Source organism: Bubalus kerabau, chromosome 4, assembly GCF_029407905.1.
Source record: "Bubalus kerabau isolate K-KA32 ecotype Philippines breed swamp buffalo chromosome 4, PCC_UOA_SB_1v2, whole genome shotgun sequence".
NCBI classification, from domain to species: Eukaryota; Metazoa; Chordata; class Mammalia; order Artiodactyla; family Bovidae; genus Bubalus; species Bubalus kerabau.
Genome location: NC_073627.1, coordinates 17,554,732 through 17,568,196, shown reverse-complemented (window position 1 = coordinate 17,568,196; position 13,465 = coordinate 17,554,732). Strand labels below are relative to the sequence as shown.

The window sequence follows — 13,465 nt, the reverse complement described above, 5'->3', positions numbered from 1 at the left end:
AAGTGGTCAAACAGGAGATGGCAAGAGTGAATGTCGACATTCTAGGAATCAGTGAACTAAAATGGACTGGAATGGGTGCATTTAACTCAGATGTTCACTACATCTACTACTGTGGGCAAGAATCCCTTAGAAGAAATGGAGTAGCCATCATAGTCAAAAAAGAGTCTGAAATGTAGTACTTGGATGCAATCTCAAAAATGACAGAATGATTTCTGTTCATTTCCAAGGCAAACCATTCAATATCACAGTAATCCAAGTCTATGCCCCAACCAGTAATGCTGGAGAAGCTGAAGTTGAATGGTTCTATGAAGACCTACAAGACCTTTTAGAACTAACACCCAAAAAAGATGTCCTTTTCATTATAGGGAACTGGAATGCAAAAGTAAGAAGTCAAGAAACACCTGGAGTAACAGGCAAATTTGGCCTTGGAGTACAGAATGAAGCAGGGCAAAGGCTAATAGAGTTTTGCCAAGAGAACGCACTGGTCATAGCAAACACCCTCTTCTAACAACACAAGAGAAGACTCTACACAGGGACATCACCAGATGGTCAACACCAAAATCAGATTGATTATATTCTTTGCAGCCAAAGATGGAGAAGCTCTATACAGTTAGCAAAAACAAGACCAGGAGCTGACTGTAGTTCAGACCATGAACTCCTTATTGCCAAATTCAGACTTAAATTGAAGAAAGTAGGGAAAGCCACTAGACCATTCAGGTATGACCTAAATCAAATCCCTTACAATTATACAGTAGAAGTGAAAAATAGATTTAAGGGTCTAGATCTGATAGACAGAGTGCCTGATGAACTATGGATGGAGGTTCGTGACATTGTAGAGCAGACAGGGATCAAGACCATCCCCAAGAATAAGAAATGCAAAACAGCAAAATGGCTGTCTGAGAAGGCCTTACAAATAGCTGTGAGAAGAAGTGAAAAGCAAAGGAAAAAAGGAACGATATACCCATTTGAATGCGAAGTTCCAAAGAATAGCAAGGAGAGATAAGAAAGCCTTCTTCAGTGATCAGTGCAAAGAAATAGAGAAGTCTTTTCCCATAGAATGGGAAAGACTAGAGATCTCTTCAAGAAAATTAGAGATACCAAGGGAATATTTCATGCAAAGATGGGCTCAATAAAGACAGAAATGGTATGGACCTAACAGAAGCAGAAGATATTAAGAAGTGGCAAGAATAAACAGAAGAACTGTACAAAAAAGATCTTCACAACCCAGATAATCATGATGGTGTGATCACTGACCTAGAGCCAGACATCCTGGAATGTGAGGTCAAGTGGGCCTTAGGAAGCATCACTACGAACAAAGCTAGTGGAGGTAATGGAATTCCAGTGGAGCTATTTCAAATCCTGAAAGATGATGCTGTGAAAGTGCTGCACTCAATATGCCAGCAAATTTGGAAAACTCAGCAGAGGCAATAGGACTGGAAAAGGTCAGTTTTCATTCCAGTCCCAAAGAAAGGAAATGCCAAAGAATGCTCAAACTACCACACAATTGCACTCATCTCACATGCTAGTAAAGTAATGCTCAAGATTCTCCAAGCCAGACTTCAACAATACATGAACCATGAACTTTCAGATGTTCAAGCTGGTTTTAGAAAAGGCAGAGGAACCAGAGATCAAATTGCCAACATCTGCTGGATCATTGAAAAAGCAAAAGAGTTCCAGAAAAACATCTGCTTCTGCTTTATTAACTTTGACTGTGTGGATCACAATAAACTGTAGAAAATTCTGAAAGAGATGGGAATAGCAGACCACCTGACTTGCCTCTTGAGAAATCTGTATGCAGGTCAGGAAACAACAGTCAGAACTGGACATGGAACAACAGACTGGTTCCAAATAGGAAAAGGAGTACATCAAGCCTGTATATTGTCACCCTGTTTATTTAACTTATATGCAGAGTACATCATGAGAAACTCTGGGCTGGAGGAAGCACAAGCTGGAATCAAGATTGCTAGGAAAAATATCAGTAACCTCAGATATGCGGATGACACCATCCTTATGGCAGAAAGTGAAGAAGAATAAAGAGCCTTTTGATGAAAGTGAAAAAGGAGAGTGAAAAAGTTGACTTAAAACTCAACATTCAGAAAACTAAGATCACGGCATCCGGTCACATCACTTCATGGCAAGTAGATGGGAAACAGTGGAAACAGTGGCAGACTTTATTTTTCTGGGCTCCAAAATCACTGCAGATGGTGACTGCAGCCATGAAATTAAAAGACGCTTGCTCCTTGGAAGGAAAGTTATGACCAACCTAGACAGCATATTAAAAAGCAGAGACATTACTTTGCCAACAAAGGTCCATGTAGTCAAGGCTATGGTTTTTCCAGTGGTCATGTATGGATGTGAGAGTTGGACTATAAAGAAAGCTGAGCACCTAAGAATTGATGCTTTTGAACTGTGGTGTTGAAGAAAACTCTTGAGAGTCCCTTGGACTGCAAGGAGATCCAACCAGTCCATCCTAAGGGAAATCGGTCCTGGGTATTTATTGGAAGGACTGATGTTGAAGCTGAAACTCCAATTCTTTGGCCACCTGATGCGAAGAGCTGACTCATTTGAAAAGACTCTGACGCTGGGAAGAATTGACTGTGAGAGGAAAAGGGGACGACAGAGGATGAAATGGTTGGATGGCATCACTGATTCAATGGACATGAGTTTGGGTAAACTCCGGGAGTTGGTGATAGACAGGGAAGCCTGCCATGCTGCGTTCTATGGGGTTGCAAAGAGTCGGACACAAATGAGTGGCTGAACTGAACTGAGAAACATAATGAGAACACAAATGAATATGAGATCCCCATAATATTCTTTTTCCAAGATACTGAATTTGCAAATGCCACCATCTGTCATGTATACTAATTACAAATTTGTACTTTTTTAGCATTTAGTCTATATTTTGCAGATGAATCTCATGTTCTGTCTTAGAAGTCCCATATTCTCTTGTGATTTTCCAAACTTTTTTAGGAAAAGATATACCACATTTCAAGTTTGTATAGCAAAAATATAGCAGTGATTCAGGGAATTTAGTAAGATGCAAAAAAAAAAAAAAAACTAAATGGAGTTTTCATTCATCAAAGGTTATATTAAATACTGTTTAGAAGTAAAGAATATTAGCCCCCAGAACCAGAATTCCCTGAGCATTTATTGAACTTCATTTAAAACTTTATATTGTATAGACTAGTCCCCAAGACAAGTTTCAGAAGAAGTGGACTTGTTTTTTTTTTTAATAAGGTATAGTTGATGTACAGTTTTATATGTTTTAGGTGTACAACATAGTGATACACAATTTTTTAAAGTTATATTCATTTAGAGTTATTATTGGGCTTCCCTCATAGCTCAATTGGTAAAGAATCTGCCTGCATGGTTGGGAAGATCCCCTGGAGAAGAAAAGAGCAACCCACTCCAGTATTCTTGCCTGGAAAATCTCATAGACAAAGGAGCCTGGTGGCTACAGTCTATGGAGCCATAAGAGTTGGACACGACTTAGTGATTAAACCACCACAGAGTTATAAAATATTAGCCATATTCCCTGTGATGTACAATATTTCCTTGTAGCTTACTTATTCTATACATAATGGTTTCTAACTCTTAGCCCCTTACCCCCAAATTGTCCCTCCTCTTTTCCCTCTCCTCATTGGTAACCAAGAAATGTCCTTAATTCTAACTTCATAGTTTACATCCTTGAAGGTTTAAAATATTTGGTCTCTGTGCTAGAATTGTTGAACATTAGTTAATTTGTATTTTTCACTTTAGAGCAAATATCCTTAACCTTAGGTTAGTAGGCATTGAGGGAATTCTTGAATAGGCTTTTTAGTGGGTACATAACCTGCCTAAAATACTGTATAAACTTTATGAGTAATGATATACTGCTCAATTCACAATGGGGTATATGGTATCAAAAAAGTTAAAGAAACTTTTCTTTTGGAATCATTTAATACTCTATGGTCTTCTGTTACTTTTCTTAGGTGGGAAAGTTAATATCAAGAACCTGGACACCATTCTGAGCAATCTGGAAATCAAACTTGCGGATTCAGAACTTAAAGATCTGACTCAAAATATACATGCTGATGGTAAGTATGTTATCAGATATGGTAGTTACCATGAGGAAAGTTTAGTTGAAAACTATTGAGTATATATAATGGGAGAAATGACAGTTTCTGTAGGAAGAGAAGAGAAGTGGGGTGATCTATCATGTCAGTGACCAATGCATAATGAATGTCATTTGATTTATGAGCATCAAGTTAAAGTAGAAATTTTGTGTTTGAGGTTTTTAAAAATAAAATAAAAATAAAAAAAATTAAAGCATTATACTTTGATATGTATAATATAGGTAACTTTTATGCTCTCTACAGTATGATTGTTAATAGTACAATCTTGCAAATTTTGAATACAAGAATGTCGATTCTTGAGATGTACTCACATCTGAATCATTTCCCTTAGTAAAACAAATAGGTTTGAAATATTATAGGCCAGAAATGACATCATTGCAACTGTATGGTTTTCATATTTAGAATTTTCTTCTTTGCTTATTAAAAAAGTAAAAGATAAAATAATAATCTAGAAACTGTGTTCAATAAATCTTTGTTAAGTATATAAAGCAATTAGGATGGCACCTAACGCATGGTGTAACTATGATAATTATTCTTGCATTTTGCACATTCATGAGTATTATATGTCAGTGTGATTTTGATCTTCTCCTATAGTTGATAAGAAAATTTCTCTAGAAATGCTGATGGATAAAGTCACAGATTTCACAGGTGAGTGAAAGTTACTATAAAATTAAGATTCCAATTATCTACATTAAATTCTCTTTTCTCCCTAATATTTCTCAGTATTCTATCATTGACATGAATTCTGCTGTCTTCCCATATTTGCCTATAATGCCTAATTATTGATATAAAATTATTCAAGTTTTTGTAATGAAATTACTATATTCGTCCTTGCTTTTAAATTCTATAAATCTGTTGTTTATGCCAATAATATAATTCACTTCACCAGTGTTTAATAACCTTAGTATAGCGTGGCATGGCAGATTAAAGCATGAAACCTAAATATGATCAAGGTAATATTTTCATTATATTCATTATATAATTCTTGTTTTTAAAATTAAAATATTGTTTGAATAAGTACCTTTTTATTAACTGATCAAATTTTATGGAAGTGGTCTTTTCTAATTTTAGGAGAAACTCTTTTGTTTATATTAAGGAAATAAATTTGACTTGACAATTCTAAAGTTGAAAATGTTTTATTTTTACTTCAGTCCTCAAGTTGAAAATTAATCATCATAAAGTAACTTCCTTAGAAATAATTGCTGCTATATGAAATGATGATATATATATCCAATCTATTTTAAAGGTGAGAAGATTGAGTCTAAGGATGTTAAAAATGTTGTTAAAAATCTTGGAATTGAGCTTGCAAGTGAAGAACTAGAAAAGCTAATGAAAACACTGCCAACTGATGGTGAGCCATACAAATGTCTGTGGGGGCTTCCAGGGAGCTTGAATTTTTGTGGATTCATATTAAAATTTTAATTTCTTATAAAACATGATAAAAAAACATTTAAAAAACTAAAATTCAAGTTATGTATAAAATCTATCATTGTCTACAATGAGATAACACTTCACACCGGTCAGAATGGCCATCATCAAAAAGTCTACAAATAATAAATGCTGGAGAGGATGTGACAAAAAGGAAATCCTCCTACACTGTTGGTGGGAATGTAAGTAGGTGCAGCCACTATTGAGAATAGTATGGTGATTCCTTTCAAATAAAAACAAAAATTGAGTTACTATATGATCCAGCAATCCCACTCCTAGGCATATATCTAGAGAAAATTCTAATTCAAAAAAGATACATGTACCTTAATATTCATAGCAGTATTATTTACAGTAGCCAAGATATGGAAAATTGTGAAAGAGATGGGAATACCAGACCACCTGACCTGCCTCTTGAGAAACCTATATGCAGGTCAGGAAACAACAGTTAGAACTGGACACGGAACAACAGACTGGTTCCAAATAGGAAAAGGAGTACGTCAAGGCTGTATATTGTCACCCTGCTTATTTAACTTCTATGCAGAGCACATCATAAGAAATGCTGGGCTGGAGGAAGCACAAGCTGGAATCAAGATTGCTGGGAGAAATATCAATAACCTCAGATATGCAGATGACACCACCCTTATGGTAGAAAGTGAAGAGGAACTCAAAACCCTCTTGATGAAAGTGAAAGAGGAGAGTGAAAAGTTGGCTTAAAGCTAACATTCAGAAAACTAAGATCATGACATCTGGTCCCATCACTTCATGGCGGATAGATGGGGAAACAGTAGAAACAGTGTCAGACTTTATTTTTCTGGGCTCCAAAATCACTGCAGATGGTGACTGCAGCCATGAAATTAAAAGACGCTTACTCCTTGGAAGGAAAGTTATGACCAACCTAGATAGCATATTGAAAAGCAGAGACATTACTTTGCCAACAAAGGTCCGTCTAGTCAAAGCTATGGTTTTTCCAGTGGTCATGTATGGATGTGAGAGTTGGACTGTGAAGAAAGCTGAGTGCCAAAGAATTGATGCTTTTGAACTGTGGTGTTGGAGAAGACTCTTGAGAGTCCCTTGGACTGCAAGGAGATCCAACCAGTCCATCTTAAAGGAGATCAGTCCTGGGTGTTCATTGGAAGGACTGATGCTGAAGCTGAAACTCCAGTACTTTGGCCACCTCATGAGAAGAGTTGATTCACTGGAAAAGACCCTGATGCTGGGAGGGGTTGGGGGCAGGAGGAGAAGGGAACGACAGAGGATGAGATGGCTGAATGGCATCACCGACTCGATGGACATGAATTTGAATAAACTCCGGGAGTTGGTGATGGACAGGGAGGCCTGGCGTGCTGTGATTCATGGGGTCGCAAAGAGTCAGACACGACTGAGTGACTGAACTGATACTGATGATCCAGCAATCCCACTCCTAGGCATATATCCAGAGAAAATTCTAATTCAAAAAGACACATGTACCTTAATATTCACAGCAGTATTATTTACAGTAGCCAAGATATGGAAACAATCTAAATTCCATCAACAGATAAATGGATAAAGAAGATATAGTGTATGTATATACAAATGAATATTACTCAGCCATCAAAAAGAATGAAATAATGCCACTTGAAGCAACATGGATGGGCCTAGAGATTATCATAGTAAGTGAATAAGTCAGAGAAAGACAAATATCATATGATATCTCTTATATATAGAATCTAAAAACAAAAAGTTATGAATGAAGTTATTTACAAAACAAAAATGGACTCACAGATATAGAAAACAAACTTATGGTTACCAAAGGGGGAGAAAGGACAGGGAGCGATAAATTTGGAATTAACAGATATACCCTACTATATATAAAATAGTTAAACAATAGGCACATACTGTATAGCACAGGAAAGTATATTCAATATCTTATAATAGCCTATAATGGAAAAAAAATCTAAAGAAGAAAATGTTATATATATAACATCTTATGGAAAAATCTGAATGAAATTTTCGCCAACCCAATCTGTATATTACTGATCACTTTGCTGTATACCTGAAACATTTAAAATCAATTGTACTTCAATTTTTAAAAAAATTAAGAAAACAACTCTCACTGTCATTTAGAGTTTATTTTAGAAACCAAGAGACTCTTCAGGTATAAATTGACATCAGAGCTAAGAAATGTCTATTGTTATCATTTAGGCCACTGGTGGGCTTATATTATTAAGGAAAAATATAGAGATAAAGAGAAATAAAGAATAAAGAAATTAAGGATAAAAGTCAGAATTAAAAGGGGAAAAAAAGACATTTATGTTTTGTTATAATAACCTCAGATATGCAGATGACACCACCCTTTTGGCAGAAAGCAAAGAGGAAGTAAACAACTTCTTGATGAAGATGAAAGAGGAGAGTGAGAAAGCTGGCTTAAAACTCAATATTAAAAAAAAAAAATAAGATCATGGCATCTGGCCCCATCACTTCATGGCAAATAGATGGGGAAACAATGGAAACAGCGACAGACTTTATTTTCTCGGGCTCCAGAATCACTGTGGACAGTGACTGCAGCCATGAAATGAAAAGACTTGCTCCTTGGAAGAAAGCTATGACAAACCTAGGCAGCGTATTATAAAGCAGAGACGTTCCTTTGCCAACAGAGGTCTGTATAGTCAAAGCAATGGTTTTTTCAGTAGTCATGTATGGATGTGACCGTAAAGAAGACTGGGCACCAAAGAATTGATGCTTTCAAGCTGGTGTGTTGGAGAAGACTCTTGAGAGACTTGAAGACTCTTGAAGACTCTTGGACTGCAAGATTCAAGGGATCTTCCTTTAGGATCCCTTGGAAATCAATCCCAAATATTCATTGGAAGGACTGATGCTGAAGCTGAAGCTCCAATACTTTGACCACCTCATGTGAAGGGTCAACTCATTGAAAAAGACCTTCATGCTGGGAAAGACAGAAGGCAGGAGGAAAAGGGGACAACAGAGGAAGAGATGGTTTGATGGCATCACCGACTCAATGGACACAAATTTGAGCATTCTCCAGGAGATGGTAAAGGACAAGAAAGCCTTCAGTCCATGGGGTCGCAAAGAGTACAACATGACTGAGTGACTGAACAACAAATGTTTTATTATAGTAGGCCTAGCTGGACAGGACAAGTTTATTACACTGTGAAAGAAAGTGAAAGTCGGTCTGCTGCTGCTGCTAAGCTGTTTCAGTCATGTCCGACTCTATGTGATCCTGTAGACGGCAGCCCACCAGGCTCCCCCGTCCCTGGGATTTTCCAGGTTAGACTACTGGAGTGGGATGCCCATTGCCTTCTCCGGAAAGTCGCTCAGTTGTGTCCAATTCAGTTGTCTCCAGGCCAGAATACTGGAGTGGGTAGCCTTTGCCTTCTCCAGGGGATCTTCCCAATCCAGGGATCGAACCCAGGTCTCCTGCATTGCAGGCGTATTCTTTACCGGCTGAGCCACAAGGCAATATTGAGAAAAGCATCTCTAATTTCTTTGTTATATAAAGATGAAAATTTGGGGTAAAACATTGTAACAGTGTTACTGAGATATAATTCCCATACTAAACAATTAACTCAATAAAGTATACAAGTCAATGAATTCTAGCATATTAACAGAGTTGTGCATCCATCACTGCAATCAATTTTAGAACATTATTATTATCCCAAAAAGATACCCTACACACAATTAGCAGTCACTCTCCAATTCCTCCATCCCCCTCAGCCCTGGCAAACAACTAATCTATTTTTCTGTCTCCATTGATTTGCCTATTCTGAACATTTTAAGTGGAATCATACAATATGTGACTCTTTGTAACTAGTTTCATTTAACACAATGTTTTCAAGGTTCATCCCTGTCATGTTATATGGTAATACTTTGTTTCTTTTTATTGCTAAATAATAGTATATTATATGGATATACCACATTTTATTTATCCATTCATTGGCTGATGGACATTTGGGTTGTTTTCATTATTATGAATGATACTCCTAAGAACATTAACATACAAATTTTTGTCTGGATGTATGTCTTCATTTGTCTTGGGTATATACCTAGGAGTGGAATTGCTGGGTCATATGGTAGCTCTGGCAATCCAAGAGCAAAAAAGCTCTTGGATTTTGAGGAATCCAAGGTGTTTTTCAAAGTGGCTGTACTACTTTACATTTCCACCAGCAGTGTTGAGAGTTCCAGTTTCTTCACATTCTCATCAACACTTATTATTATCTGTCCTTTGATTATATCTTAGTGGATGTAACTGCTACTGCTACTGCTAAGTCACTTCAGTCGTGTCTGACTCTCTGCGACCCCATGGACTGCAGCCTACCAGGCTCCTCCGTCCATGGGATTTCCAGGCAGGAGTACTGGAGTGGGGTGCCATTGCCTTCTCCCCTTAAAAACACTTTGCTGCTGCTGCTGCTAAGTTGCTTCAAGTCATGTCCGACTCTGTGCGACCCCACAGATAGCAGCCCACCAGGCTCCTCTGTCCCTGGGATTCTGCAGGCAAGAATACTGGAGTGGGTTGCCATTTCCTTCTCCAATGCATGAAAGTGAAAAGTAAAACTGAAGTTGCTCAGTCGTGTCCGACTCTTAGCGACCCCATGGACTGAAGCCCATCAGGCTCCTCCGTCCATGGGATTTTCCAGGCAAGAGTACTGGAGTGAGGTGCCATTGCCTTCAGTGGTATCTTATTCTGCTTAGAATCTGCATTTCCCTGATGATTAATGATTATGAGCATCTTTTCCTTGTTCATATTGGTGTTTGTATATGTTCTTTGGGGGAAAATCTATTCATATCCTTTGTCCATTTTTAAATTGGGCTTTTTTGTTGTTGTTATTGTTGAATTGTAAGAGTTCTTTATATATTCTAGGTACAAATCCTTTATATAGTCTAGACATAAGTCTATTGTCCAATATGTAATTTACAAAATTTTTCTCCCATTCTGTGGATTGTCTTTTCACTTTCTTGATTTTGTCCTTTGATGCGCAAGTTTTTAATGTTGATGATGTCCAGTTTTTAAAATCTTTTTGCTTCTGCTTTGGGAGTCATATCTAAAACACCATTTCCTAAAGTCAAGAAAATTTACACCCATATTTTTTCTAGAAGTTTTATAGTTTTAGCTCTTTTTTTTTTTTTTTTTTTTTTTTTTTTTTTCTTTACTACCGGGGCAAGACCCAAGTCCTGACCCTAAGTGACAGATCCAAGGATCACAAACAACCACGCCCCAGTGGAGTCTTAACTTCGAGTTTTAGCTCTTATATTTTGGTCTTTGATACATTTTGAGTTAATTTTTGTATATGGTTTGAGGTAGGGATCCAAAAGAATGTTGTTTTTGCATGTGAATATTTCGTGTTCCCAGCATTATTTGTTGAAAAGACTATTCTTTCCTTATTTTCACCATTGTCAAAAACCAATTGACCATATACTGGAGGACTTATTTTAGGGCTTTCAGTTCTACTTCTTTGATCTATATATTTAGCCTTATGCTAGTACCCTTCTGTGTTGATTACTGTAGCTTTGTATTTTATAAATTGGAAAGTGTAAGTCCCCAAAAGTTTTTCTTCCTTTTCAAGATTATTTTGGCTACTTGGGGTCCCTGTTTCACTGAATGCATTTTAGAATCAGACCATCAATTTCTGCAAACAAACCAGTTGGAATTTTGACAAGATTGCATTGACTCTGTAGATCAGTTGGAGGAGTATTGTCATCCTCACAGTATTAGATCTTCCAATCCATGAATGTGGATATCTTTTCATTTATTTATATCTTCTTTCATTTCTCTCTACAGTGTTTCATAATTTTCCGAGTATAAGTTTTGCACTTTTGTTAAATTTATTCTTAAGCATTTTACTTGTTTTGATGCTTTTGTAAATGGAACTGCTTTCTTAGTATATTTTTGAATTACTCATTGCTACTATATAAAAATAATTGATTTTGTATATGGATAAAAAGTTTAAAATTTTCTATTTCTGAAATTATTTAATTCATATTATTTTATATCTTACTAAATTTACCATTATGTGAATTATGGCTTCTCTTACAGCTGCTGGAAAGTTATATCATAATAGATTAATGAAGAGTGTGAAGTCTCTCAAAAGTAAGTAAGAAACAAAATTTTAAAGCATATTATCTAGATTCTCTAAATTTATATTATCAAAGTCCTTCAGACATATCATTCAAGTATAAATCTTGTCTTTATATAATTTGTCATTTATGATTCTTTTAGCATGACTACATTCTGTCTGCTATTAACATACAATTTCTCTTACCAGTAAGTCCAGTATAGTCTTAGTTTCTTTTCAACTTCTTATCAAAAGGAAAAATTTACCCCAACCAAAAAAAAGGAAAAAATCTAACCATTGTTAAAGAGCAGTAGTCAACTGCGCTGATAACTCACATATCAAGTCAGTAAACAGAAATAACCCTACCTTTTGTGTAGAGGAATTAAGTTGTGGCCTGCAGTTCTACTTATTTAAGACCCTTAACACTGTTTTACTATGTGTGCTTGTCACTAAGAACAGAAAAAGGAAATATAGATAGATAGATAGATAAAGGAAATATAATTCTCTTATATTGACTTTCTATTAGGATCTTCAAGGGGACACATTTGTTTGAGGTTTCAGCCTTTTTTTTTTTTTAATTTTATTTTATTTTTAAACTTTACATAATTGTATTAGTTTTGCCAAATATCAAAGTGAATCCGCCACAGGTATACATGTGTTCCCCATCCTGAACCCTCCTCCCTCCTCCCTCCCCATTCCATCCCTCTGGGTCGTCCCAGTGCACCAGCCCCAAGCATCCAGTATCGTGCATCGAACCTGGACTGGCAACTCGTTTCATACATGATATTTTACATGTTTCAATGCCGTTCTCCCAAATCTTCCCACCCTCTCCCTCTCCCACAGAGTCCATAAGACTGTTCTATACATCAGTGTCTCTTTTGCTGTCTCGTACACAGCGTTATTGTTACCATCTTTCTAAATTCCATATATATGCGTTAGTATACTGTATTGGTGTTTTTCTTTCTGGCTTACTTCACTCTGTATAATAGGCTCCAGTTTCATCCACCTCATTAGAACGGATTCAAATGTATTCTTTTTAATGGCTGAGTAATACTCCATTGTGTATATGTACCACAGCTTTCTTATCCATTCATCTGCTGATGGACATCTAGGTTGCTTCCATGTCCTGGCTATTATAAACAGTGCTGCGATGAACATTGGGGTACACGTGTCTCTTTCCCTTCTGGTTTCCTCAGTGTGTATGCCCAGCAGTGGGATTGCTGGATCATAAGGCAGGTCTATTTCCAGTTTTTTAAGGAATCTCCACACTGTTCTCCATAGTGGCTGTACTAGTTTGCATTCCCACCAACAGTGGAAGAGGGTTCCCTTTTCTCCACATCCTCTCCAGCATTTATTACTTGTAGACTTTTGGATCGCAGCCATTCTGACTGGTGTGAAATGGTACCTCATAGTAGTTTCAGCCTTTTTGAAATAAAATGATAACAAAATCATGAAATATATTATCTCTTTTGCTTTACTATGTGGTCATTAAAGTTAATACTAATAACACCTTTTAAATATTTTCCTTGTTTTGCTATTATATGACTTATTTCAAATGATGCTTTACTGTCTCTGTCTTAAGAGGGGAAGATTAAAAAGAATAATCTCCATAAGAGTTTGGAAAATATGGGAGTCAAGCTCACAGAAGAAGAATTTGCTAAATTGTCAAAAAAGCTACAAGTTGATGGTGAGCACTAGAGATATTCTTAGGGCATTTTTTCCCGTTATCTTCTATGTGATAGCCTTAAAAAATAATTATAATTGGTGCCAGATAAATACTTAAAAGCTTAGAAGAGACCTCAATATTAAGGTGAGAGTAACCTAAGATTTGCTGGAGCAGCCGTGAAGAGATACCCCACATCCAAGGTAAGAGAA

General features: G+C 36.6%; 1 protein-coding gene across 1 annotated transcript in view; it reads left to right on the top strand.

Annotated features, from left to right (window-relative positions):
* Positions 1-11,759, top strand: part of EFCAB13 (EF-hand calcium binding domain 13) — a 239,483-nt gene extending 227,724 nt beyond the window's left edge. The window contains exons 49-53 of the mRNA XM_055579601.1: positions 3,972-4,076; positions 4,710-4,763; positions 5,362-5,466; positions 11,572-11,625; positions 11,755-11,759. Coding sequence (XP_055435576.1) covers positions 3,972-4,076; positions 4,710-4,763; positions 5,362-5,466; positions 11,572-11,625; positions 11,755-11,759 — 323 coding nt within the window. The remainder of the gene's footprint in view (positions 1-3,971; positions 4,077-4,709; positions 4,764-5,361; positions 5,467-11,571; positions 11,626-11,754) is intronic.
* Positions 11,760-13,465: the final 1,706 nt, after the last annotated feature.